This window comes from Sinohyriopsis cumingii, chromosome 18, assembly GCF_028554795.1.
Source record: "Sinohyriopsis cumingii isolate HCF-2022 chromosome 18, ASM2855479v2, whole genome shotgun sequence".
NCBI classification, from domain to species: domain Eukaryota; kingdom Metazoa; phylum Mollusca; class Bivalvia; order Unionida; family Unionidae; genus Sinohyriopsis; species Sinohyriopsis cumingii.
In genome coordinates, this window is record NC_142978.1 from 81,980,187 (window position 1) to 82,007,905 (window position 27,719).

The 27,719-nt window shown below is 34.5% G+C and overlaps 1 protein-coding gene across 1 annotated transcript; it reads left to right on the forward strand.

The window, feature by feature from the left end:
• Positions 1 to 8,620: 8,620 nt before the first annotated feature.
• Positions 8,621 to 16,942, forward strand: LOC149777159 (uncharacterized). Its single transcript, XM_089941854.1, has 2 exons — positions 8,621 to 8,726; positions 12,605 to 16,942. The coding sequence occupies exon 2, from the start codon at positions 13,612 to 13,614 to the stop codon at positions 14,554 to 14,556; it is 945 nt and encodes a 314-aa protein (XP_089797980.1). The 5' UTR covers positions 8,621 to 8,726; positions 12,605 to 13,611; the 3' UTR covers positions 14,557 to 16,942.
• The last annotated feature ends 10,777 nt before the right edge of the window (positions 16,943 to 27,719 follow it).

The following is a 27,719-nucleotide window of genomic DNA, read 5'->3' on the forward strand; positions in this document are numbered from 1 at the left end:
AGGGAAGTGTAAACATACCGTTATGAAAAACGATATTGTAGGTTGCTTGGTGCAATTTCAGTTTCAATGCTTAGAATCGAGCCCAAATTCTTTTTCTCTCTCACTACAGATTTCTGCATATTTTGTCCATTGTGCATGAGACGGGAGGGGAAAACAGAAAAAGAAAGGATTGAGATTTAATTGTGTACCATGTTAAATTCATTTAGAAAACGGGGATGATTATTACATTCTATCGTTATTTTCATACCTCACTAATGATTAATGAGTAGAAATTCATCTTTGATCTATAGGAAATGACCCAACAGCACACGGTTTCAAGATTGTTTACGTATGCGTAGTTTTGAGCCATGGGCGGATCACAATTTGATATACCAGTATCATTGTTATATCAAATTGCTTTATACCAACGTTTTAAAAGACACGTTTATATATATATATATATATATATATATATATATATATATATATATATATATATATTAAGTAGGCGATATTTGCAGTTCTGTTTCATCTTTTTAACCCAGCTACAAATACATATATTATTCTCTTTTCAAGTACAGACATTCTTACTCTAAATCATCATAGTCTTCGAAATAAAATGTATTTTTGTCTTGCAGGTTTAAAAATATAGCAAGTCTTCTTTGATCTGAAAAAAAAAACAAACACATCACGACGAAATTATACTCTCTTAACCTTTTGTTTTGAAGAAAAAATATATGAGTAGACGTCTAAATGCAGTGTGGCACGTGTCTGTAATTAAGCCGTAATAATACATTCTATAAGACAACATAGTACATCGCCAGTTTTTAAAAATGGATTCCCAATAAGGTCTAGTAACGTTCTATCCAATCCAATCCTCCTTTGGCCATCCATTTTAAATTGCCATAAAAACCCATACTTGCTTATCGAAGTTAAACTGGCATAGCCACCCGCACCCTTTTCCCCACGTTTTTTTCACAATGGGTGCACTACCGTCCCCGATAACTACTAATCTCACTGTAGTTACTTGAAATATATACAACAGGAAATCGAAAGGTTTCATAAAAGGCAAGTAATCGGTCAACATCGTTGTACAAATAAAGTTCACTGATTTCTGTTTCAATAAACAATGGCAACTTATTTTTTTTTTAAAACAGAAGTTTCCGGAATGATCGCTTAGAAACAATATATTTTACGAGCTTCCTCAGATACATTACATAGAAGACTATTATATTTTGTTTTTAAAGGTATTTATAAATTAATGTTTGAAAAATCTAGACGAACTATTTGACGAAATATAAGTTCTACATTTTATATAGCAGGCTTGAAATTATGAAATATGAAGATCAATTGTTGTTCTAATAATCAAACAAAATGGTCATTTAATACATCTGTTAAAAGAAGACCGCGGTGAATCCTTCATCGTCAGTTTTTTTTAGACGTGCAATACTAAGTTCTTGTCATGTTCAACTTCGATCCTGCTGCCATATTTTGTTCTGTTGGTGAATGAAACCGAGGTCACTGTTAAATGATTATGCCGACCAATACATCATACATGTGTTCCATACACCTATTAATACAACGATTACAAGCTGAACTTTGGAGCATTTGGGGATGTTTTCGGGGTCGAATAGGAGAGGTGGGTCCTGAGAACCAGTTTAACTCCAGAAGGGGTATTCTTTGGTTCACAGATTATTGTTCTAGATATCGTGAGTTTTTCTCTCTCTATTTCCTTCTTATTCCTTCATTTTTTGATGAAAACCGGTGCATTAGATATAAGTTCAGATACAGAAATGCTACCATAGTTGCGTTAGGCACTAACAAGGACACATGCCATATATATAAGTTATGCTGTCATTATCTGGAGATAGCTGCATGTAACAAAATGGCGATGTTTTTATGCAAGTGACTTCACTAGAGCCGGTAGTATAATCACATTGTTCGTTTTGTCAACCTAAACAAATGCCAAGAGGTAGAACTCAATAAATATTTTAATTTCTGTTTAGGTAATAATACCTCTTTCTGTTGAATGCAACTAAAATTTTCACTAGTTAGTGAATCTCCAGTGGTAAAAATGACAGAACAAAATGCAACTGATATTCTACAAGAGATCAATATGCATCAGTAACGACTGATTGGATGAATAAGTGTAGTGATACCTGTAAGACTGCATCTTGTCAAATAGGATCTTATATTTGTAATCAAACAATTGTTCTTTTAGGCTGTTTATTCTGATATTCTTCTCTAGTTGCAGATATGCACACAAAAGCGTGGAATGTCCAAATTTCGTGAGGAGATACTTTTTAATAAAAAAACCCATGATATTGTACAATCTACATTAAGATCTCAATACTTTTCTGTGTTAGAGATTTAAAATTTGTTTGCGGAGATCTGGATTCATTTTCACACTACATAAACCGTTTCATTTTCAATAAACGTTTAATGGCAAAGTTTTTAAATATATTTTGAACTTAATATATTTATAAACTATTTGGGGGTTACTGTGTATTCAGTCAAATACATTTTGGATTATATCATTGTGATACATCAAGACTGTTGGTAAATCAACCTATTTAAGACTATTTGTACATCAGCACACTCAATATTGGAATTCATTTGAAGCACTATATTCTTTTGAACTTGTGCTAGAGCATTTAAGTTTTGGGGATTTAATTTAGAATACTATAAGTTCCTCTTAAATTTTCACTTTTAACTTAGAGAAATAAATCACTTGTTAATTTTACAAACACTTCTTGGTATTGTTTCTTTCTTTTACTCATTTTAAGACCATAATGTCTTAACACCATATTAATAGTACTGTTTTTAACTTTTTGCTTGCATTTAATATAAGTCTTATTCATCTGTAAATTTACTAATCATTGTTAATTTGTAATAGTTGTAACAATAATTTTACTACCTTTTTTACCGTAAGGCAAATAAGAAGTATTGTAACGTGTCGGGGGTCAATGCCGAATAAAATGGAATAGATAGACAGCTCAAACCTTTTTCATTTACTAAAACTCTCCAGTGTATTGTAGTGCCAAAAAACTATGCTTTCACCACAACGGTTCTTATTAAGGCTATACTAGCACAAAACAAACCAAATACATAATAAACACAGTTTGTTATATTGCATCCAGGGTTATTTATGTTTTCTCACATAAAATTTAGTGTTCGTGTTGAGAACGATGTTTATAACAGAGGTGTGATAAAGTATGTTAAAATGATAACAATAATAATAGTGTTATCAGCAGTGGAAAATAAGCCTAAATGTACAAACTGATCAAGATTCACGTAATCTCTAATTCAAATAATCCAACTATTTAGTTTTGGGAACACACTTGGAAAATTCTACCACACATTTTTCACGAATATTACCAAACAAGGAAATATTCGGAAATATATTAACATGAACGCCCTCTCGTGGAAAGCCGAACGGGCCAACACGCACAGTAGTAAAAATGGCGCCCGATTTCAAATGATAAAAGTAGCAAACATTTTACAATAAATTTTAAGCAGCTTAAACATTGAACGTGAACAATTTCATCACGCTGATGACGAAACAAATACATGAGCATTACCTTAACCCTGGAGAAAAACGGGTACAATTGCTTAATTCCCTACTCAGAGTAGAAGGTAAGTGAAGACAGTTTACAATGATATCATGTACAAACTAGGGCATCTAAAATATTTCCCCAGATGATAAATATTGGAATAAATCATTCATATATTATATAGGCATGCACAAATTACATTTCTTGAAGCCAAGTGGTCTAAAGCGCTCATCGTTACGGATCACTGCGTTCTCACCTCTGTCTGCGTGGGTTCGAGTCTCGGGTTCGGCTAATTTGGGTATGTGAGAAAGCCTGTCAATAGCTTCTCGTGGTTCGGTGGTTCTTTCCGGGGTTTTCCCGGGTTCTTCCTCTACCATTTATACTGGCCGCCATGTATAGCCTATATTTTGTGCTGAAATATGGCCTTAAACCCTACAACAACATTTCTTGAAGATTTGTATTTTTTTAAAAACTGTTACTACAGTAAATATTATTTGCATTTTGAAAACGTGATACAAACTTACCAACATGAGTTGAATGCAAACAATAAAAGGAGGTTATATTACTTATCATCTCCATGCATAATGATATATGGAAAAATACCTTATAAGATACGAATTTGACAGGGAGGCAAGTTGCTTGTTTTATCATTATTGGTCCTTATGGAATGGAACAACTCTGTATGACATGAAATTATCTCGTTTGCTCATCTGAAGACACACAAAAAACATTTTGCTCCTTTGGATCTGTAATAGAGGAATGAAATATATAATTTAATATTGCACAGGCCTTAAAAATGTCAACGTTTTGTATCCTTACTATATGAACACAAAATGATTTATATTTTGACTTTGTGTGATATTTATAAGAACAAACTGAGATCACAGGTTAATTAATAAAATAATAGCTCATCAATGAACCATGTGTCTTTCTGAACACACTTTGCTATTTTGCGTCATAGATGAATGAAAATTATACAATGTTCTACAGACATTAAAAAGGTAATGATATTACGTTTTTTTTAAAAAAATATTTTCATTGCATCCATCGTTATCTCACTGAAAAAGAAACAATTCAGTATTGAGGATAATTATTTTAATGTTGTACTTATCATTTTAAAAACAAATTGTTAGCATATATATGTATATCTGTTAAATAATTTAAAGTGATTTGCAAACTTTTATTTCATAATAAAGTCATGTCTTTCCGGTACTACAACTTTTCCTACATTTTTTTAAAATTTGGGGTTTTATTCCTCATTGCCTTCACTGATGTCATATATTTTGCTATCTAGCGCGGTGACCGGTAACGTCATCTAAGTCATTCGTGAAATACACATTAAGAATGAAAAAAAATCATCTCTGTATCACAATACCAAGTTTCACTTTTTGAAACGTCTTCTTCGGTAATAGAGAACGATTTAAACTTCCCTGATGAATAGGTATAACAGGATGAAGCAGGATTGGATTTCGGTTTAGCATATACACTGAAAGCAGTTTCGTGAATGAGATGTTTATTTATAATAATAATAAATAATAATGAGGACTTTGTACAACGCCTAATCTTTAGAAGCTCAAAGCGCTTTATAACGATAGACAACACATATCCCATAAAAATATATATAATGATATGATTACAAAAAAAACACCATAAAATTAGAAAATATAAAAAACATGCTGAAAATATTTAAAGTAGAAAACATTATTGGTCTTCAAGCTTTTCTTGCAGTCGAAATAAGTGAGTTTTAAGAGCACTCTATAACTGAACGATGAATGAATCATTCACCATACTAGTGCGCAAGAAGTCCAACAATGGATTTAACAGAATGATGCGCACTTTGTTCGAAAACGGATATAAGAAAATAATATCATTCCTAAATATGAAAAATGTATGGATCATCCATATGTGAGATATATGTATATTTGATTTTCACTCATATAGCAATATTGAAATATATTTTTATCATATAGTGATAATAAATAATATGATTCAAAATGTCCGACCAGCTGAGACCTCGAAAATGTTGTTCTCCGCAGGACTTAAGAGAGGTAACTCCACCAAACATTTAGCGGTAAGGCGTGAAGAACTAGACTTATTAATAAACTCTGAGGCATTAAAAATGTCACACAGTACACAAAATTATCCAAAATTAAATACGTTTTAAAGGTAGCTAGACTCAGCTTTCTTCCAATAATAATGACAACTACAAGTCATACAAAAGAAACCAATCAGAGATAACATACCATTTTTATCATCCTAGTGACCCCTGCAAAGTAATCTCCATCTGTGTTGCAGAAACGCTTGCTGTACTTAACCATAACCCGTTGCATAAGACATTGTTGATACGGCATGTGGATGTTGAAACATAAGGAAATTCTGGTTTATACCATGCAGTTTCAGAAAAGCGGCAGAAACTATAAACGTATTCTGACATATTGTGCCAGACTGTGCAAATTTAGAAATTGTCAGACAAACCTTCGTGAAATGACATGCTTTTTTAGGGTCATTTTTCCAGCACCAGCACCATCAAAGAACGAATCGGTCAAATTGTATAGCGTAAAACAAACATATACAAAGTCATCATTATCAAGGAAGGGATTGTTTTAAAAAAATACGCTAAATGTACACGTATATTATATGAACTGTTTAGTTTGCTTCGAGTTCTTCTGAATGCAATGAGTGTTAAGTTTTATAGTTTTCCTTTCAACTAAGGGTTGAATTCCTTCCAGAATAAATTAAATTTATCGATTACCATGGTATTCTATGTAATCTAAGTGTTTTTGATGGACATATTTTAGTTTCTCTAGATATGAAGTTTAACATAACATCATCCAGCCGTTTTCTACCATAGTGAACAAATACAAACAGGATCCACTATCTGCTATAGCCATATAAATGTTCCTGTGTTTGGGAAGTACTTAATTTTCTTCGTTCCCTTATCTTAATTATATAAACTTTAGGAACACCACAGTTAGATACATGACACATCGCTTATTTTGAAAATTGTCGATGACATCAATTTTGTTTCTTTCAATGTCGCTCCTGGTGAAATGATGCGCCTCTCTCTCTCTCTCTCTCTCTCTCTCTCTCTCTCTCAAACAGAGTAGATTAGATATATTAGGTATTTTATTCTTGTTTGTCAATTTGTCGATAGCGTTTTCATAGGGGAATAAAATTTGTTTCTTTCAGCTTGCCCAACAGGATGCCTGATGGGTGTTATTAGAGGTCAAGATCCCATCGCTATCCAAAATTCCGTGAATAATAAGACATAGTTTAGAAATACGCCATGAGACTTTATATAAAAATACGACATAGGACCAGAGGCATGGCTATCCAAAATCCAGAGAATATGAGATATGATAAGCAAATAATGCCAGTTTTCCAGATCAATCGCTATCCAAATCTCGTAAATGACGAGACATGGTATATTCCTCTCACGTAAACAATGCACTTTCATCCATTCTGAATGGCAGTATTTTATCATTCACTCGGAATTTTATAAAACACAAGCAAGTCCATAATGACTCTACATCTATTGGGGGTGGGGGATATTTTTTTTAAATAGGTACTATCCTAGACCAATGGACCACAATACACTGGCAACAATCATGATGCACACTGCAATTTCAAATTTATCCGCCACCATGACAACGTCATTTAGACAATCATATAGATAAACTTAGACTGAATTCTCCTCTTTTCTCGACAGTATCTTCAATTTATATTGATATATGTCGTCATTTTTCCTGATATAAAGATTTCGTTTTGTTTCTTGGCTACAATCTGTTGTTTTGTTCAATATATTTTTTTTATTTTACTTGCGAAATGTAGATATTGGTTTCCACTTGCGTTCGGAGATATTTTAATAAAATAACGAACAGAGCACACAAAATCTCATGCATGTATGTGTGTGTGTGTGTGTGTGTGTGTGTAGACAGGCATGTAGCTAGCTAGGTATGTAGGTCTTTTCTTATATTTTATGCCCAGATGTATTGGTTAGCAATATTTATAACAGACTGATGGCCGATGTATGATGTATTCCTCGCGATGTCAGCAGTTTTCAGTTCTCGTTCTGATGTGTTTTATGTATATTCGTACTGAAATTAGCAGTAGTAACATTATTATATTTTCTAATTTACGGCAAAACAGCACACAAAATATTGGAGAAAAAACTATATGCACATTATTGTATTTGAATTCAGTTCATCTGTACGCGAAAATGTCATACTACAACACCATGCACGTGTCCAAAATTAGCTTAAATGTTATCGACAAGGTAGTGAAATTATCTCTCATATTTCATTGCAGTCAATCATCACATTTATTACACTTATTGTATCTGAATTCAGTTCATTTGCACGCGAAACTATCGTACTACAACACCATGCACGTGTCCATAATTAGCTTAAATGTTATCGACGAGGTTTGAAATTATCTCTCATATTTCATTGCAGTCAATCATCACATTTATTACACTTAGAAAATCCAATAACTAACCGCCTAGCTTAAAATAAAAATGAATTATTTTTGTGTGTTTGGATATACATTAAGTATAATCATATTAGCAACTTAACTCTAGTGAACCTATCGGTACATTAACAAAGTTCAAGGAACTCGAACTTCTTTTACATGCCATGCCATGAACTAAATTTTATATACAATACATTTATGTCAATTTTGGTGAAAAATCCAGTCAATGCTTATTTAGTAGGATTTTGACATAGATTCCTACTTGAATGTTTATATGAAGGTTACTGCCCTGTTACGCCAGCACACCCACCTCCCCCGCAAAGGTTGGCGAAAAATAAACCTTTTTCTTTTCAGTATTACATTTTTGCTCTTGATAACATATTTTATTTATTTATTTATTTATTTATTTATTTATATTTATTTATTTATTTATTTATTTATTTATTTATTTACACCATTGTGAGAGTAAAGCAACACTAGATTTTCCTGACGGGCGCTGAACACCGTGTACTACAGATCAATAATTTGAAGTCGACTTTGTGTTAATTTTTCGGGTTTTTCATGTCACGTAATCATTTTGACGTCATTAAACACATGACGTCATCACCATTACGAAGGTTTCTCTTCAACGTAAGCCACAGCATTGGCTGCTCAGTCTATCTATTGCTCTGATAATATTGTGTTTGCAACAGCTATCATCCCATGGTGGTCGGAAGGAAATGAGTAAGTATAGCAGACATAATTGTTTGTTGAGAATTCATTGTATGAATTGAGCTATTTGCTATAACATTATTCAGTTAGTCTCCAACATGGATATTTGTTAGTATACTAAAGCATACAGTATTCGCACACTCTCCCGTTTGTTTGTAAACCACCACCCCCAACACACACTGATTTTTAAATGAAAAGCATCAAAGATATAAAAAAAATTTCAAAACTTAGTTATTTCAATCATCAATTTATAATGTCTAACCTTCTTGTCACCAGGGGATCCTTAACATTGTCAGCTTATTCGCGTTTCAAACTAAACGGACGCTCTCAATGTAAACAAGTAGACAGACTGCTCACTGTCGTTTTCTGGTTTCAAGAATAGACCATTTCAGTAAAAACTGTCGTTTGCGTCCAATATTTGCAATGTCAAGTTTTAATACTTCTAAAACAAATTAAACAAATAAAAAGGAGGAACGTTTGTATACATGTATTCAAAGAGCTGTAACTCCAAAAGTTACAGAATTATTGAGATTATCAGAGACGGGGAACTACATCACAGCTGTTGTTTGAAAATATAGACCCGTCCATCAAATAATGGCGAGCGTATTTGTTAATGAAACTGCCGCTTGATTCGAAACGAGAGCAAGCTAAAGTGTTTGGGATGCACTGGCGACAATCAGGTTCGAAGCTACAAATTGGTGAATGAAATGATTAAGTTTTGTACATTATTTTATATCCTTGATCCGTTTTTCTCCATTTTTTAAATCCGTGAGTGGGTGTAGGCGTGGATTACAAACAAAAGAGAAAGTGTGCGAATACTATAATCCACGCTGTTATCACTTGAAAATGTTTACTGAGACTTGGATCTCGGCCCCTGTATCTCCTGCTTTCTATCGCTTTTGAAAAAATATTATCCAGTTATTTTTAAACTTTTGGGTAAATAACCCATTTAGTTTTGAAACTCTACGGGTGATTGTTCTGTGGACCAGTAAAATACACCGTACATCTGTAGGTGGGTTGAGATGGGATATGGAGGGTTGTAGTAAAAGTCATACAGGTCAAATAGGTGTTCAAAATAGGTATTTCAGTAATGAGTGTCATTTTTAAGAACTTGGTTTGATATACATTTAAATGGCAATTATTCACTTTATTGTCGATCCTCATACGTATTTACTTCTTTAGGAAGGTCATTACTTACACGCCTCGAGAAATACATACGGCAAATGAAAGTTATGTTACGTGGACATTTATGGACGAAGTCAACCTAAAGCTGTACAAGCGGGATGGAATATCATGCGCTGTGATGCCACAATGAAGGCAGTGCGTGACGAAAACAAAAATTTGTATTATCCTGATATTTTTTTTATGATAGAATGGACGTTCTATTTTTATGACCTAGTTTAATTCCAGTCTACCAACGTAAAAATCAATACCAATCATTAATTTTGTCGGGAAATGTTTTGATGACATGTAAGTTGCAGAGCATTTAACAATCAGGACAAAATAATTTTTGGATAAACAATTTTAGTATTAAATTTTAGACAACAATTAATATATAATTTAATTTGAATAAATGTGACCACATTGACATACTCATTTTTATATATAGCTGTGATGGTAAGAAGGTCTGGTAGCGCAGAATGCCAGGGTAGTCGTGCATTTAATTTCTCGATGGCATTGGGAGTCAATACATAATGTTAATAACTTCAACATAAGCTCTACAACAGATATGACGTCTGGTTCCGGTAGGGGTAAACATTTGGTTCACTCAGGTTTGATCCGTCATCTTGCGTTACAAGTATCTAATTTCGTCATCATAGAATTTCTCAAAATGAATCTTGGAAAATCTCGGGAATACATTTCAACATGTTATTGTTTATAAACATTTAGTTTAAAAAAAAACGAGCAAGAATAATTTTCTTTGCTATCAAAGACAAAGGTCTAAAAGGATAAAAACTTAGTCACCTACTCGAATGAGTCAGATAGCGGTGTAATTGGTTGGTTGCGACGGATGATGTCATGTCGAAATTATCAATAACTTAGATTGTAATTTTTCAGCGTAAAAACACAAACAATGAACCCAGCAAAGTCTTAACTAGATCATGTGCCAAACAAGCGGGGACTGGCAATAATACAATTGGGTACAACATAATGGAAGACACCCTCCTCATCAAAAGTTAAATTGCAAATATGTCATTTATGATCCAAAAGATATGAGCAATTATTTTAGAATACACATAAATGAATTGTTCTGCGATTTATTTTCAGTGAAATATGTTCCCCAAGGAACACTATATTTACTTAAACAATGCTGATTTGCAAGGCGTGCTGTATGATTTTCTCTTTGGGGTGGGGTGGGGAGGGGTGCACACATTAACTGTTAAAATTAGTTCCTGATAACAGTCGTCCGCGTAGCCAACAACGACAGTAAAAGAGATTCACAGTGTGTCCTTACACTTAATTCGGTTCAATGCAATCAATTTCTTTCGTGTTTTACCTGTGTGTACGGTTTGGTATGACCATCTTGAATCTCAAGTACACTTCGCATTCGACGCAGGGTGAATGGGGTCATAACATTTCGAACACCCTGTTAAAACAACATATAACTAATAGTGTGCACGTTTGGTCACCAAGATGTGTGTGTGTGTGTGTGTGTGTGTGTGTGTCTGCCTGTGTGCGTTTCATAGACTGTCGTATCTGATTTTTATTTGTACGTATACGTTGCATTTATAGTTTTAACGTTCTTTTTTGAGGACTACATGTGATATTCGTTGATTCTTAGCCAAATGTATTATCCTCAGAAAATTATTATTATTATTATTATTATTATTATTATTATTAACTTGTGTGTTAAAAATAGCATTACTCTGCTGGGGCTGCACGCCTGAAAAAGAATGGTCATATTGAAATATGTAAATGAGGATATTTTACAAGTTTATCTTTGTTTTGTAAAAATATATTAGAACTTCTTTACTTGCATTTGGTATCTCGTCTTTTTTGTAACTCATTTTCACTACCTTATGAGGACTTGTTTCCCACGTCCTTTCGAATATATTTTTGATAATAAAATGTACTCAGGAGTGATATATATATATATATATATATATATATATATATATATATATATATATATATATATATATATATATTAAAAACTCTTTTCTCAAGCTATCTTTCTTAACCCATATTTCTCTCACATCTTTCCTATTTTCTATCCTAAATCATTTCACTCTTAGAATACTAATAAGCCATCCTCAATCATTTGACTCCGGCAAGACTAGAGAGTCATCCTCAATCATTTGACTCTGGCAAGACTAGAGAGTCATCCTCAATCATTTGACTCTGGCAAGACTAGAGAGTCATCCTCAATCATTTGACTCCGGCAAGACTAGAGAGTCATCCTCAATCATTTGACTCTGGCAAGACTAGAGAGTCATCCTCAATCATTTGACTCCGGCAAGACTAGAGAGCCATCCTCAATCATTTGACTCTGACAAAACTAGAGAAACATCGTCAACCATTTGATACGACAAGACTAGAGAGCCATCTACAGTCTTCTCGTTTCAACAATCTGATCCTGATCTGAAATATGGTCATAATTCTAACTCACATGGAACTAATGTGAGGAGTACCAGTTCAGTTCCATCTGGAATTAGGCTTTTGAGTAAACCTTTTCGAATCTTCTTTTAAACTAATTAAGCATTTTGCCTTAAATTGTCTGTTTCCAAATTTTTTAAAAGGTTTTTATGAATCTATGCGCATCAATTATATTTCTCAGATAAAATTTCCCGTCTCTTTGTGGCTTACGTTCCCAGCTTGTTCTCCTTTTATTTATCAACAAACGACGTTGCCGTAATCTAAAATTATAAATACAGTTCTTTTTGTTGTAGGAGTTGTATGTGGGGTCAAGAATATATTTGGCCTTGACCCTAAGGACGACGATTTGTTCACCAAGCAAGAGCAAACTGCTTTGAACCCCGTGGATGTATATTTGGTGTATCTCGATTATGTTTGTGAACATTCAACAAAGAATAAAGATCTCTTTGGAAAGTGACTTTTGATAAAATAACAGAAAACATTCCTGTGCAATCCACTGAACAAAATAATTTCATATTACATCGGTATGCATGTACGAACAAGACGGAGGAAAGTAGGGCACTACCCACGAAACTTGGACTAAAGAACAAAGTGTACTTGAAGACGTAAATAGCCTTCCGGTACTGAAAAGACAGATAATATTTGCAAATATAAACAAGGACAAGAAATCTTGCGAATTGGGAGAGAAGTGTGACCCAGTAGAGGCGAACAGCAACGATATTATTTCTCCTACTACTACTGAAAATAATAATAATAATAATAATAATAATAATAATAATAATAGTGACGATGATGATGATGATGATGATGATGATGATGATAATAATAACAATACGCATAACAACTGCAATAATAGCACTCTCTTGTCAGGTATTTGATTGAATAGGAAAACTTCATTTACCGATTAAATAATTTCTAGGGCCAGATAGAGTTCTCAGCAAAAATGAGATGTAAAAATTCCAGAGTAAGAAAGGCTGGAGAAGATGGTTATCAAAGAGCCAATGACAAAGAAACTGTCCCAACCGGAAAATAGAAGGAGGAAAAATTACTCAGAGGATCTTAGCGGCAAATCAAAGAGACAGAAACCTAGCAAACATACAATGACGTCGAAAAACAGTTAGAACAGGAGAATCACTTAGCAGATATCGATGTGAAGATTATACAGTCGGGAATTGAATCATTCAAATCTGCGTCAATTTTTCTTACTCCAAGCAGTACTTTCTCATCTGATGCTGGACCAGAAAAGAAGTTTAGCTCAAATTGATAACTATATAGCAGATGAAATAATTAAACATGAGCTATGATATTGGATGAATACGAACTTCTTGAAAGGGGAGGCTATACATTCGATTTTGGGTGGTTGAAGGCAAGAAATACTGGTAATGATTGTGAAGATGATGTCCTAGCGTCTGATTTGTATGTTTCTTCAGCATCAGACTCTGAATCTGATAATGAGACTAACGATGTAGTTGATGACCGTACGTTTGGGCAAAGAGGTATAAAAAGACGTGAAGATAAATCTGGACTTCCTGGGCGGTTTACAAGACACAAGAGACACAAGGACAGTGACAAAAGCGATGTTTGCAGTTTGGACGAAAGCGAAGGCGAATCTAACGAGGTTGATACCTATTTAATTGATCAGGGTAAAATTGAATCTAGAGAGGACGATTCAGAGTATTATGATAGTGATTCTTATGATAGAGATGACTTGGACAATTCCAGCATTGTAAGTAGTTTTTCACAATGTGATAATTATAAGAAAGAAACCAGTGCATCGGAAACTGATGATAATCTGGGAGACAGCAGTGAGAAAAAAAGATCTAATGGTGATTTGAGGACACATCCCTTTGAAAAATTAAATGCAAATGTCAGTTTAGATGTTTATGAGCGGAACAAGCTGGTATCTACCTACCATACAGAACAATCTGAAACCGATTTTCTTGATGTCATGGTAAACGAACATGAAGATAATTTTACAGGTTATAGTGATTTGGATTATTCTGATAACGATATTTCTGAAAGTTCGAGCGACGAGGAAACAGAAAAAGTGTTGACTGCTGGTCTTAAACTACCACCAATCCCGCGGAGAATGAAAGTACTTGCTCCACTTTGGGTGATATTGTTGAAGTACAGGACTATACTCGATGCCAGTAGGGACTGGTCAAGCTGTTGCTCTTTATACTGCTGGAGAGACTGGCCGCTGCGCAAAATCCTTAGTGCCATGGATGATTATGCTGGCTTGTGAGGCTTCGTTATAATGCGGACATTTCGTCTATCTGTGACATCTCGTATAATTGATTTTGTAAAATGTACGTCAGAGTCCCTTCATTATTCATGCCCATTTGTTTGAAACCGTGTTGGAAAAATGAAAAACTAATGTCCGGTCATAATACTCCACAACATCTGGAGGTTGGTAAACTTATTCTTATTTTTCAGTTCCGTTACTTTGCACAGGTTGATGCAAATATATGTTTTGTTAGAGGTAGCTGATACTTGTCAATACTAAGACATCGTCCACGAACAGTTGTCTTACACAGAAAACGAATCCAATTATTTTGATCAGAATGTCGTTTTCCCTTCTTTTTTTCGAATCACGTGCCAGATTCGCTATATCGATGCTAGTTACTACACGTGACCGATGTATGTTTGGTCAGATGTATACATTCTATAGCCAAACACAGCTTGGGATTTTCACAACCTGTTTAGATTTTATAGAGTTTACCTGATGGCGTCAATTTATCAGTTTATCGCATAACATTTCCGTGACGTTAATAATATATATCAACCTTCTTAACGAAGAAAGTGTTGACTCATCCCAAGGTTGTTTGGTGGTAGGGACGTATCATTACTGATGACAGATAAATGGGACATAAAGAAAAGGCACATATACTTACTGACGATACGGATAAATAGTATCAGTGTACGTATCATTTCCGACTATATGAAAGATAGGACATGTAGAAATGAATTTATCAATATTGATCATATGGTACATAGACATGTAGTAATGCACATATCATTACGAATGATCAGACTAATAGATGAGATGTATAAATTAACGTATCATTTCTAAATATAGGACAAATAAGTGGGACATGTAGAACTTGACTTATCATTGCTAAATATAGGACAAAAAAGTGGAACGTGGAAATGAATGCGTCTGCAGAGGTATCTTGAAGGTATCTAATTGTCAGTTCATCGCATAAACGTTCTGTAATCTGTCATTCTTAAAGATGTAATAGTCAACACCTCCTAATATTGTTTGTTGGAAAGAATGAATAATTATTGATGATATCACAAATAGTTTGGGACATCTAGAAATACACGTGTCATTGCTGATGATATAACAAATAGATCAGACACGTGGAATTGTACATACCAGTACTGGTGATACGACACATAGATGGGACATGTCGAAATGATATCACTCCTATAAATAGTTAATCTTAAAAGTGAAACGAATCCCCACCCCACGCCACACACGGCAATAACAAAACGGATTATATGAAATCGGAGGAACTATTTAGAGAGATTCATCATTTCAGTTGTTTTCCTGTACAGAGGGAGCAAATACCAAGACAGGAGAAAGCTTCTATCAGCTTTTTTCCTTTATATAATAACTTCTAAACAGTATCCGAGAGTCTTTGCAGGTCTAGCGCAAGCACTCTCTAATAAATTTAAAACTTCTGAACTCATGGTTGCGAATTTGCAAGTGTCTGTAATTCATCATATTGAAACTAGAAACAAAACTGTTGCACTTTCACGCATTCAATATTTTATAAATTCTGAAAGGTCTTGAGATGTTTCGAAAGAGATTTTCTGGTAAATAATGCATAGCACAGAAATATAGTATCTTGAAAAACCGCAGAATATGTACATAATATGCACACGACCACTGTTTTGCTCATAATAAACAGAAAGAACGAGATTCATTTGGTGTAGGATACATTAAGGCTGTCGTGCGGGGATGAAGCTCCGTTCTTAATTTTCGTACTTTGATCAGGGTTTGATTTTTAAAGAAAGTGAATATTACAGATTTTTCAGGTTGGTTATTCAGGTTTTTTTTATATAAAAAAAACAAACATTTTTTTCGGGTTAGGCATTTGTTAAAACTACTTTTATTCCCTTTATTTTGGTGTATGATTTTGAGTGTAATTTTGTATACAGCTTTGCCATCCTTCAAATGTGTACCTCTCTAACAAATGTGTACCTCTCTAACAACTGTTACCTCCATGTGGTCTTTTTCGCTACCTGGACTTCGAGGTATGTTGGGAATATTGTCAACTCTGTTAATATTAATTTTCCATATTTTAATAAATGCTAAAATTAGTGTACTAATAATGACTATTTCAAGTTCATCTACAAAAGTCATGGGGACAGTCATTTCTATGAGCTGTTTGTTCAGGAAGCGTGTTGTTTCCTTAATACAACATATGAAGAACTGTCATTCACAGTACCGAGGTATGCTAACATTTCCTTCCCTATGCGTGTTACAAAAACGCACACAGTTTCACCAGTTCCGGATTCAGAAGGATGTAATAACTGTCGAGCAGGACCTGAATTCATGTGTCACATTAAACAAATTTTTCCCCGACGTGGAACAAACACGAATGCAGTTTCATATGTATCCATTTAAGACATATCGGTTTCACTGTAAATGCAGTGCTTGCAGCTTTTTGAAGAAAAAAAAAACTATTTATTTACTTATCTATTTATTTGTCATCAAGTTCGAACATAACTTTCTGCGAATACATGCGTAGTGTTCTAATTAATCACTTACTAAGACCGTGGGAATTTTCTTCTCCCACCTTTTTGAATCACATCATTTTGCTATTACTATTTACAATATGGCGACCGTCTTTCCATCGGCACCGAATAAACACTGGGTACCCAAGGTCTACTATCACAAAATGCACAATAGTGTATACCAGAATTTAGTCCATGGTCCATTTACCTTAAAGAGAATCCTCCTAAATCCAACTTAGACTAGAACATGATTAAACCCTGTGGACATTTGCCTAGTTCAATTGAAAAATGTTGAAAAATAATGTTATCCATGTAAAAATGTTATTTTTTTTTAAATGATAGAATCTCTTGGAGTTATAATTTGTAAAATAAAAGTCTATTTCTAAGTGTTAATTTTTTTTATCAATTGAGCACTATTGCTTCAACTCGCACCTGGAACTATTTTACAAGCACTCGAATTGAAAGGTGCAGAGTCGAAATACCGAAAATGATTCATTGATTTTTTTTGTATATAGGATCTTTCCGAATAAAATGAAAACTACGCATGATAACATATTAACTGGGTATGCTTTAATATTGAATTTATAAAACTTTTGAATAATTTCCAGCTGTTGCTTGCCAAAGCTCACAAAAATGACAAATGTACAACTCGTTAGATAAATTCATTACTAAATTATTGTCATTTGATATTCTGTATATATTCTCTCTTGTACGCAACCCAAAAAAATTCTGCTGTACAGTACGAATGAAATTCAAAGTAAATTGATATTTATAAAATTATAAAGGTTCGAATCGGTGTATCGACATTCAGACGTCAATAAAAACCTTAAATAGTTTCGGCCATCGCGTGTGATACGGAAAGACGGCTTGAAAATTCACACCAAATCAGTTATGTAAATGATATGGGACCATAATAGATTATGATATGCCTCTAGGCTATGTTATATAAAAGGTGTAATACGGAAAGACGGCTTGAAAATTCATACCAGATCAGTTATGTGAATGATATGGGTTCATAACAGATTATGATATGCTTTCAGGCTATGCTATATAAAAAGTGCAGTTTCAAAAGCGGCGAATTATTCTATAACTCAAACTCTTCTTGTTTATTTGTTTGACTGCAACTCCCTGATGAATATGATTTAAATTCGAGTATAGAAAAGTAATGTCACTGTGGTATAGGAGGGGTATTTATCTTACGTATCATGACTAGCAACTATGGTGTAAAGTTCCGCCGATAAATGTGATCGAAATGTATGTATCGCTAAAATGATTGAGTCATATGCTGTAAATCTGTATATATCCTAAAAAGAGGATCTTGTATGACGGCGCATTTTAAATTAAAATTATGAAAATTGATGATTAACTTCATCATTTGTTAACGTTGGCAAACTTATTGAAAGTTTTCGACCATGTTCGTAAATTTTGTATAACGACAAAACACTGTTGGTATTGGAGCAAAGTGCAAAAATGACGTCATGAAATAAGTTTGAAATATTAACGTAAATAACACAGAAGTCACGTGATTAATAGAGCTCAAGATAGTGATGGGTGAGATTCATATACCATATCGGTAAACTACGTAACACGCATTTGGAACATAGTAGATTTCTTTGTAATAAATACGCGACGTTGGTGCGAAAGACTCTTTGAACACTAAAGCAGCAGCTATGTAATTCAGCTAGGTTGCTTGTCAGAGCATCCCCAGTTTCATCAAACACTTCAATTGTTGCAACCTGTTGAGATGAATATCCATCGTAAAGAAAAGAAAGAAAAAACAAGAGGCGGTGTGTGAATGTCTCTAATATAGTTACAGACGTTGAATGAAGCACAAAAATCGTTCCAATACAACTAATGACTGCACTTATTCTCTCTCTCTCTCTCTCTCTCTCTTTTATACACTACTAAGGAAGCACCCACAAATCTCTTAAATAATTAAAGTGTAATGTAACATCTTACAAAATCTCTTCAAACTGATACAGTATGTAATGGGAATGCGTACCCAATTCGAGACGGACAGTAAAGAAACGAGTAGTTTCGCAATTTGGATGAATACAAGATGTAAGAAAAAACACGAACAATTGTGGGACACCAATTCCATGAGGTGGGATCACTTACAGTTAATGAATACATTGCATGAATTGTCTCATCCTTTAAGAAAAGATGATGCTGTAATTATCAAGTTCGTCCGGGACTTTCCGTTTCAGCCCATTATTGTTATTTAGCCAGTTGGAATAGAGAGATCGCCTCTAAAGGCGGTCCAATATAAAGAAATATTATTGTTCTATATGCAACCCAGGAAGTTACAGATGTGCATTTGTGAGCAGATCATGTCTGATAATATGATAAAACTCACATAACTAAGGAAAAAGATACATCTTCGACAACAGTAACATTCTTTCTATTGAAGCTGAATTCACTAGTGACTTGCAGTTATTCACAGTTCATCGGCCAGTTATTTATTTATTGAAAGTCATTGCAAGCGAGGCAGAGAACTCTAGTACAGTTATTTATTGAAAGTCATGGCAAGCGAGGCAGAGAACTCTAGAAGAATCTCAGATATGTATTCTAATCTCAAGATACAGGATCTCAACGATGAAAAGGTGAAAATGAACATAGGAGTAATTTTGTTCATCAGCATTTTGATGATCTTGGGACTTTTCGGCAATATCAACGCCATCTTTATATACCTGAAGAAATATAAACCTTCAAATTACAGGACTTTTATTTTGTGCTTGGCAATCGTTGACCTCGCAACGTGTTGCCTGTCTATGCCAGTCAGCTTGGTCGTTCTACGATTTCCTCTCATGTTTCCGTATGATGAAGTGTGTAAGGGTTTTTATTTTTTAACCTATTCTATGTGCATTGGATCAACGCTTATTCTGGTCACCATAGCAGCGGACAGATATCGGAAAATATGCGTCCCCCATGGTGCTCAGCTCTCAGTACGCATGGCCAAATATATTTGTATTCTGGACTTGCTTTTAGCTCTAGTGTTCTCCTGGCCTTGTATTGTACTCACTGGAAACAAGCATTATGAAACCAAAATGCACAACATGAGTGGAACTGGATGTTACTACAACGACGAGTTTTGGAATACATATTATCCAGCAAAATATAACTGTTTTCTCTTATTCATTACCTTTGTGACATTTGTGGCACTGTTAGTAATATATGGCCTAATTGGAAAGAGGATTCTACACATCAACAGAAAGGGCCAGCCAAATACACAAATACAGGTATCTGAGCAGAAAGACACAAGAAATTTGGATACAAGAAATTTGGGTAACATTGAGATTTCTTCTACGACCGAGTCCCAAAAAACCATAGTAGCAAAGCATCACATACCAGAAAAAAGCGAAATAAGCAGCTGCTTTTCTTCACCGGATGATGTGACTGATATCAAACAATCTCAGTGTAAACAAGACCAAACAATTATTCCACAGAAACATGATGATAGTCAAAAATGGTCGAAATTGAAAAGGAGTCGCTCAAATACTATCATTAAGATTTTGTTGATCATGACAGTTGTTTCTTTCGTCAGTTTTCTTCCAAATTTGATTCTTACTATCATATCACTCGAACACGAGGACTTTTTACCAAGCCTCTCTTTCACAGAAATGACCACTTACCAGATCTTTTCGTGGAGCTTCTATATAAACAATGTCGCCTTTCCCATCATCTATGGATTCTGCGATACAAAATTCATCAAAGAAACTCGTAAGCTTTATAGAGTACGCGTTCCTCTGTGTTTTAGGAGACCTTAATGGTCTGGAAACATTTTGTATTTCTACGAATCATGGTCACCTCTGAAATGATATCACTGATGGTGGTGTTTTAGTCAAGATTAACTTTGAAGACCCAGCGCTGTTTATTATGTATTGCGATGTGCAGTGTGCAAAGTAGATACACGATAATGCTGATGATATTCGCAAAACCCTTCGTCCCATTCAGAAGGGAGGCGAACAGTCATGTGATGATCCGATTGTGGATGTCTGTTTATTCCGTAAAGAAATCGAAAGAAGACATTCAAATATATTATTGAAAGTGTAAATAGTAAGAGTGATTGTCTGCACGTATATTAACACACAATATTATTAATTTAAAAAATATATAAAATTCTCACCGTGGAAAAAATTGTATGTAAATAAAAACGATCTGGGTAACCAAAGGTGGTCCGACTAGATGTAGCATATCTGCAAATATAATAGAAGAAAGATCCTTTAAATTTAGTGATGGTAAAATATTGAATGTCAAACAGGACTAGGATTGCAGATCTAAAAATGTGTTTTATGCACTGAATTGTCTGAATTTTGAAGCCTGTTACATAAGTCTGACTAAAGGTGGAAAAAGAAAGAAAAATGACAGTAACACAGACATCACACAAGAAAATATGATATCAGATTAATAAAGTTAAAGTTAATCAACATCTACGTAACTGTCCGAGACAAAACTTCAAATTATATAATCAACTAACTGATAATGAATATTTAAGAGTTGAACTCTACTTCATACGCGCTAAACAACTAGACTTTAATAGATTTTGTTTACTAATTAGTCCAGATTAATTAAAATTAGAACGAATACGAAATAACAGAAGTATGTCGACTGTGCAAAGAATTATTTGCAAGAATAAATATATAGATATGTGTTGATGTCTGAAACTTCAGAGTATTAATAGAGATGTACATAATATACATTTTCGTCATTTTGTGATTTCCTTTATCCATTTTATCAATGCATGATGGGATTTCATTTTTAAAAAAGCACCACATTTAGCGAATTTCAAAAATTATTCTTTGTTTTAATTGTATGGATTGCTTGAAGATTGTATCAATATATTATTACACTTTCGTGACACTAAGGCGGGTGTTTGTGTGTGTGTGTGTGTGTGTGTGTGATTTTGATTTTTAACGTAGCTTTAACAATGTTTCAGTCAAATCTCTACGATGTCTGCAGTGTGACAGTTTATAGTGATGTCTAGCAGTGGGACATCATGCCGCAGACATGTAGCATGATGTCCCACCCAATCACATTACCCTGACACCAGGCTGACCAGTCCTAACACTGACCTCTTAATGCTGAGCGCCAAGCGAGGCAGCTGTTAGTATCTATTTTACAAGTCTTTGGTATGATTCGATCTTCCGCATCCAAGGCGGACGCTCTAACCACTAGGCCACCGGAGCGGACATGACACTAAGGTACTGTGTTTGTGTTGAGTTGATTTCTAAAATGTACCCAGATAAACAGAGGCGTAGCTATGATATTTTGCGCCCGGGGACGAACTATAAAATTGGCGCCCCAGCCCCCTCCCCGTTTAATCACATTTTTGAATATTACCCTTGTTTACTTATTATAATGTAACGTTGTAAGCCTCATTTTGGCGCCCCTGTACCTTGGCGCCCGGGGACATATGTGCCCCCCTGCCCCCCCCCCCCAGCTACGCCTCTGCAGATAAACAAATAAAGTGATTGTTTTGTGACTAATTTATTATCCAGTTGTTTATTTTACCCTTTTTAATCGGGGCCCCGAGTGGACGGGTGAGCTAAAGCGCTCACAGTTACGGATCACTGCCGTCTCATCTCTCTCTGCGTGGGTTCGAGTCTAGGGTTCGGCCAATTTGTGTACGTGAAAAAGACTGCCAGTAGCTACTCGTGGGTTGGTGGTTCTTTACGGGGTTTTTCCAGGTTCTTCCTTCACCATTTATACTGGCCGCCATGTATAGCCTAACTTTTGCTGAAAAATGTCGACAATCCTACAACAAAAACAACAACAACAAACTTTTTAATCTAGAACTGCGCTGCGTGTCTATCAGATGTTATTCTATATGGATGGAGGGCACAAGGTGAACTTGGGATATAAGGCGCTCGATTTACCGATCACTGCCATCTCCCTTCAGTCGGAGTGGGTTAGAGTTTGAGAACTTTGAGAAACCGTTTTTCAATATATAACATGAAAATTAAAAGACCAATCGCTATATTAGGGGCACATTTCAGTCCTAATTAATAGCACACAGTACGTTTTCAGGGCAATATGGTTGTGTGACGCTGATAGGATGCTACGTTCGGCCAACGTTGACCCAACGTCATTTTGTTTATTGACCCCAACAGTGTGCATTTTCGGACAACGGTCGACCCAAGGTCACAGTGATTCGTCCCGTAGTAGAATCAACTTTGGCCTGATACGTTGGTCCAACAATATATATATATATATATATATATATATATATATATATATATATATATATATATATATATATATATATATATATATATATATATATATATATATATATATATCATCTATTACGTGTTTAGTCTCGAACAAACAGTAACACAAGAAAGAGTGAAAACAACAATCTTTGAAATATTTAACAAATAATTTATTTGCCTGGAAAAATACTTGAAAATGAATAAATAAGAACTTACAATTTCAAGGATCAAATTCAAAAATAAATTCAAGAATAATCCACAAATAAATTTTTAGAAATCCTAATAATAAAATATTCTAATGAATTCAAGTTCGAGTCCCATCGAAGAATCCATGATAGAAGGCGATGACGTATGCTGTATCCTGTTTAATGTTGTTGCCTACAGTTCCTTGTAAAAACACAAGAAATAATCCTAAGGTTTTGGAAATCCAAATAAACCTTTTAAGAAATGTCATTTGTTCAAGAATTCTGTATGAGCACAAGAGTATTTCCATAGAAACGAATTAATATTTTAGAATCCAAATGATCTGAATAAAAATTGCCATATAGTTCGAAAACTGACTACATCAGAAAGAAACAATTTGACATCAAGCATTTTTAAGCCCAGAATGACTAAATTCTCTCTAAGTATCACTTATTAAAGCTGAGTAATGCACAATTTTGGAAATGCCTAAATGCGAAATAGAGGATCACGCGATCATGTTTACATAAAACAAATTACGTAGCCCCAGTATGACCTTGATAAAAACCAATCATTTTACTCAGAGAAATAAAGTTGTTTACTTCACGAAAACTATTTACAAGCCATGGGTCACATATTCAATACAGCCTCGATCTCATTTTTATTATTCCCACAATAATAAAAAAAACAATTTGTTGATGTGACTGTTACTAAATTTGAATTAAGGTCGGGAACCAGGTCAGATATAAATTAAATCAAATATACACAACAATACACACACACACAGATATATATATATATATATATATATATATATATATATATATATATATATATATATATATATATATATATATATATATATATATATATATCTATATCTATATATATCTGTGTGTGTGTTCTTAAAAAATATTTGCCAAAATTAATCATCAAATCAAACATCAATTGGCAAGAAAAAATAAAATCTTAGATCTAATTACAAAACTATTGAATAAACATTTAAACTAAACAGTTTAGTTTAAATGTTTATTGAATAGTTTTGTAATTAGATCTAAACTATCCTGGCCATGCCTTGCTTTTATAAAAAACCACGCGGTCTTATTTCCACAAGGATATTTGCAGTTTCTGTACGGAATATCAATATCAAATACATCCAAGAATAAAAGTCCCAAATTCATTACAAAAAATATAATTACATGAAGCAATTTGAACAATATTGCAATAATTCCAAAGTAAAATACTCTCCCCCCCCCCCAAAAAAAAAAAAAGGATCAGTAATGAACGGTTGAAACAAATACTCTTCTTCACGTAGGTGTTATAATGATCTTGCTGCAAGGGACGTCAATTAATTATAGGTTACTGCATTTGTCTCGGAAAATATGAACGTTTTTTTATTTCTCTTGGACTAATGCTATGCGACCTTTTCACATACATATGCAGTAACCGTTTTATTATATGCTCATTGTCTTGTTCTAACTAAGGCTTAAGTATGAAAATTACGCTACAAGAAACAAAGTATTGGAATTTATGTTGTATTAAAAAATAAATACATAACCGAGGACTCATCAATACGCAATAACAATATTAATGCGCACATAGCACCACCCGGCGACCTTTGAACTACTATTGAAATTTATAGTCTTATTGTAACTTTTCCATTTGGTCTGGCATGGATGGATTTTGTTTTCATGTTGATCCATCTCGCTTCTGGTTTTCTGATTATGATGGTCTGGATTAATTGCTCAAATCAGTGCAAAAGGTGAATGTGAATGTGATTTCAGTTGGAAATGTACGAGAAATTTCAGTACAGATTCGGTGTTTATCGTGACATTCATTCGGATTTGCAGGACTAAGAAAGCTCATTTTGAGGAAATTCAAGATGGATAAATGTAAGTATATTTATAACCATTTTTATTACCAGCTAAAAAAAAGACATGTTTTGCCCTGTCACTTTAATCTCACTGTTGGAGGTTCCCCGCTACGGCTTGTATCTTGTATCTTGCAGTGTGTGTCTTCTATCGCTAGCCTAAGATTGTATCAAAATAGTTACCCGAGGAAAATTGCAAAGGAGCAGTGTTGACAGTCCATTTAGCCAACGGAAATAATACTTTTTCGTCGTCCTGGCTTATTAGCTCTGAGGCTCTAAGTTTCCTATCAAAACCTTCAGTTGCATTTCTTCTCGATCTGTTATTTTGACAGACTTGTAAAATGGTACGTCTCTGTTAGATATACTATTGCCCTTGGCCTCGATATGCTTTTCTATGCTATATTTTTAAAGACCGTAAAAATGGCCGAAAGGGCTGCTTTAGTTAATTCACAAACAAATTGATTCAACTAAAACATAAATTGTCTACTACATGAGTGTACATTGTTTGTTTACAAAATAGTTCCTAAAACACTATGCTATTTTTAAGCACATGTCTCGTTTACGTGCGTGCAATATCATGGACTTCAGTATCGTACAATACTTTACTATTCTGAGTGTGTGTGTGTGTGTGTGTGTGTGTGTGATTTGGATTTTTAACGAAGCTTTAACAATGTTTCAGTCATATCGCTACGATGTCTGCTGTGTGACAGTTATTAGATATGTCTAGCACCGGGGCATCATGCCGTAGACATGTAGCATGATATCCCACCCAGACACATTATTCTGACACCTGGCCGACCAGTCCTAACACTAACTCTTAATGCTGAGCGCCAAGCGAGGCAGCTGTGAGTACCTTTTTTGTAAGTCTTTGGTATGACTCGGCCTGGGATCGAACCCACGACCTTCCGCGTCCGAGGCGGACGCTCTAACCACTAGGCCACCGGTGAGGTATGCACTATTTTGATAATGTAAAGTTAACGGAAACTAAACTGAGCATATAATAATTTTTTGTATAGGTAGAAAATATTAAACTTGTAAAGACTTGACCAAACATTAGGCCAACAAAAATATCCCAATTTCGGCATTACAACCACAGAACAACGTGTGCCCAAGTGAATTTGTACAACGTCAGAATTACAACCACTGATCAACTCTGGCCCATCTGGTTCTTCTCCAACGTCGCAAATTGAAGAATGTTCCAATGTTGGTCCAACCTAATATAACCAACGCAAATCATGCGATTATCTACCAACATTGGCCCAAAGTAGGTAGCTATCTCGGGAAGAATATGAAGCCCCATGTATTGTACCTGAGAATGGTTAGGATAAGTTGAGAGTATTCCTTCATGCTCTGTACATTTGATTTATATATGTATAACCGTTGCATAATATATGTAAGCAGCAATGAAACGACAGAAATCAAACTTAAATCAAGCATGGTTTAATGATCTCCAGTCCCAAGTCCGTTTCACAGATTTTGAGCACAAATTAACTCTCGTAACTGTTTGTCTGTATCCTAATGTATAATACGCCGTCTTTTAAACCTCCAATGTTTGTTAAATATTTCGATCCTTAGGTAGCAAGGCAAATTGCAATGGATTCTAGAATTCAGAAGCATGATTTTTAACACAAAATTCTTGTTCAGATAGACGAAACGCGAAAGTCATGATGTTCGGTTTTGGAAAATAATCTCTTTTTAATGCACAATAATCTTCAGACATTTTACTCATGGCGTTGAGCTATTTCTTACAACCGCTGACATTTTTGATAATGAGAAGAATCATAGGTTTTTAGCACGCGATATACTTACTGCGGAGTTTATTTCAGGAATTGCTTGAATCCTTTCCGTTTCATGTAATGTAGTGTTCTGATGACACATAGATATTGGAAATAACTGGTTGTTCTATCAAATCATAATGTTTATCCGTCCGTATTTACATTGAGAACGTTCTATCGTCTGATTCTACGTACAGACACTTCCAAAGTCAAAATGGCTATATCAGGGGTGCACAGCCCCCGGCCCGCGAATGTGTTCTGTCCGGCCCTATGAGCAAATTAAAGCAACACAGAAATCTGGCCCGTGAACAGTAATTACATTAAATAAATTATTGTTTGCGGCCCGCGAGTGGTCTTAGAAAATGCAATCTGGCCCTTGGCCGAAAAAAGGTCGTGCACCCCTGGACTGTATAAAAGTCAACGTCTTAATCTTTTTGCCATCCTATATGTATGTGTAGTTAGTAGACTTTTTAGTAAGGTAAACGAATGTGGAAAATTTTTGTTATTGTTGTTTTGGGGCAGCACTTTCGAACATGTGGTTGGCTATTAAACAAACATTTGCTACGCTAACTCTATATCTAACTGTAACTTTTTTTTACATAAGGACTTTACACGCTGATTTACA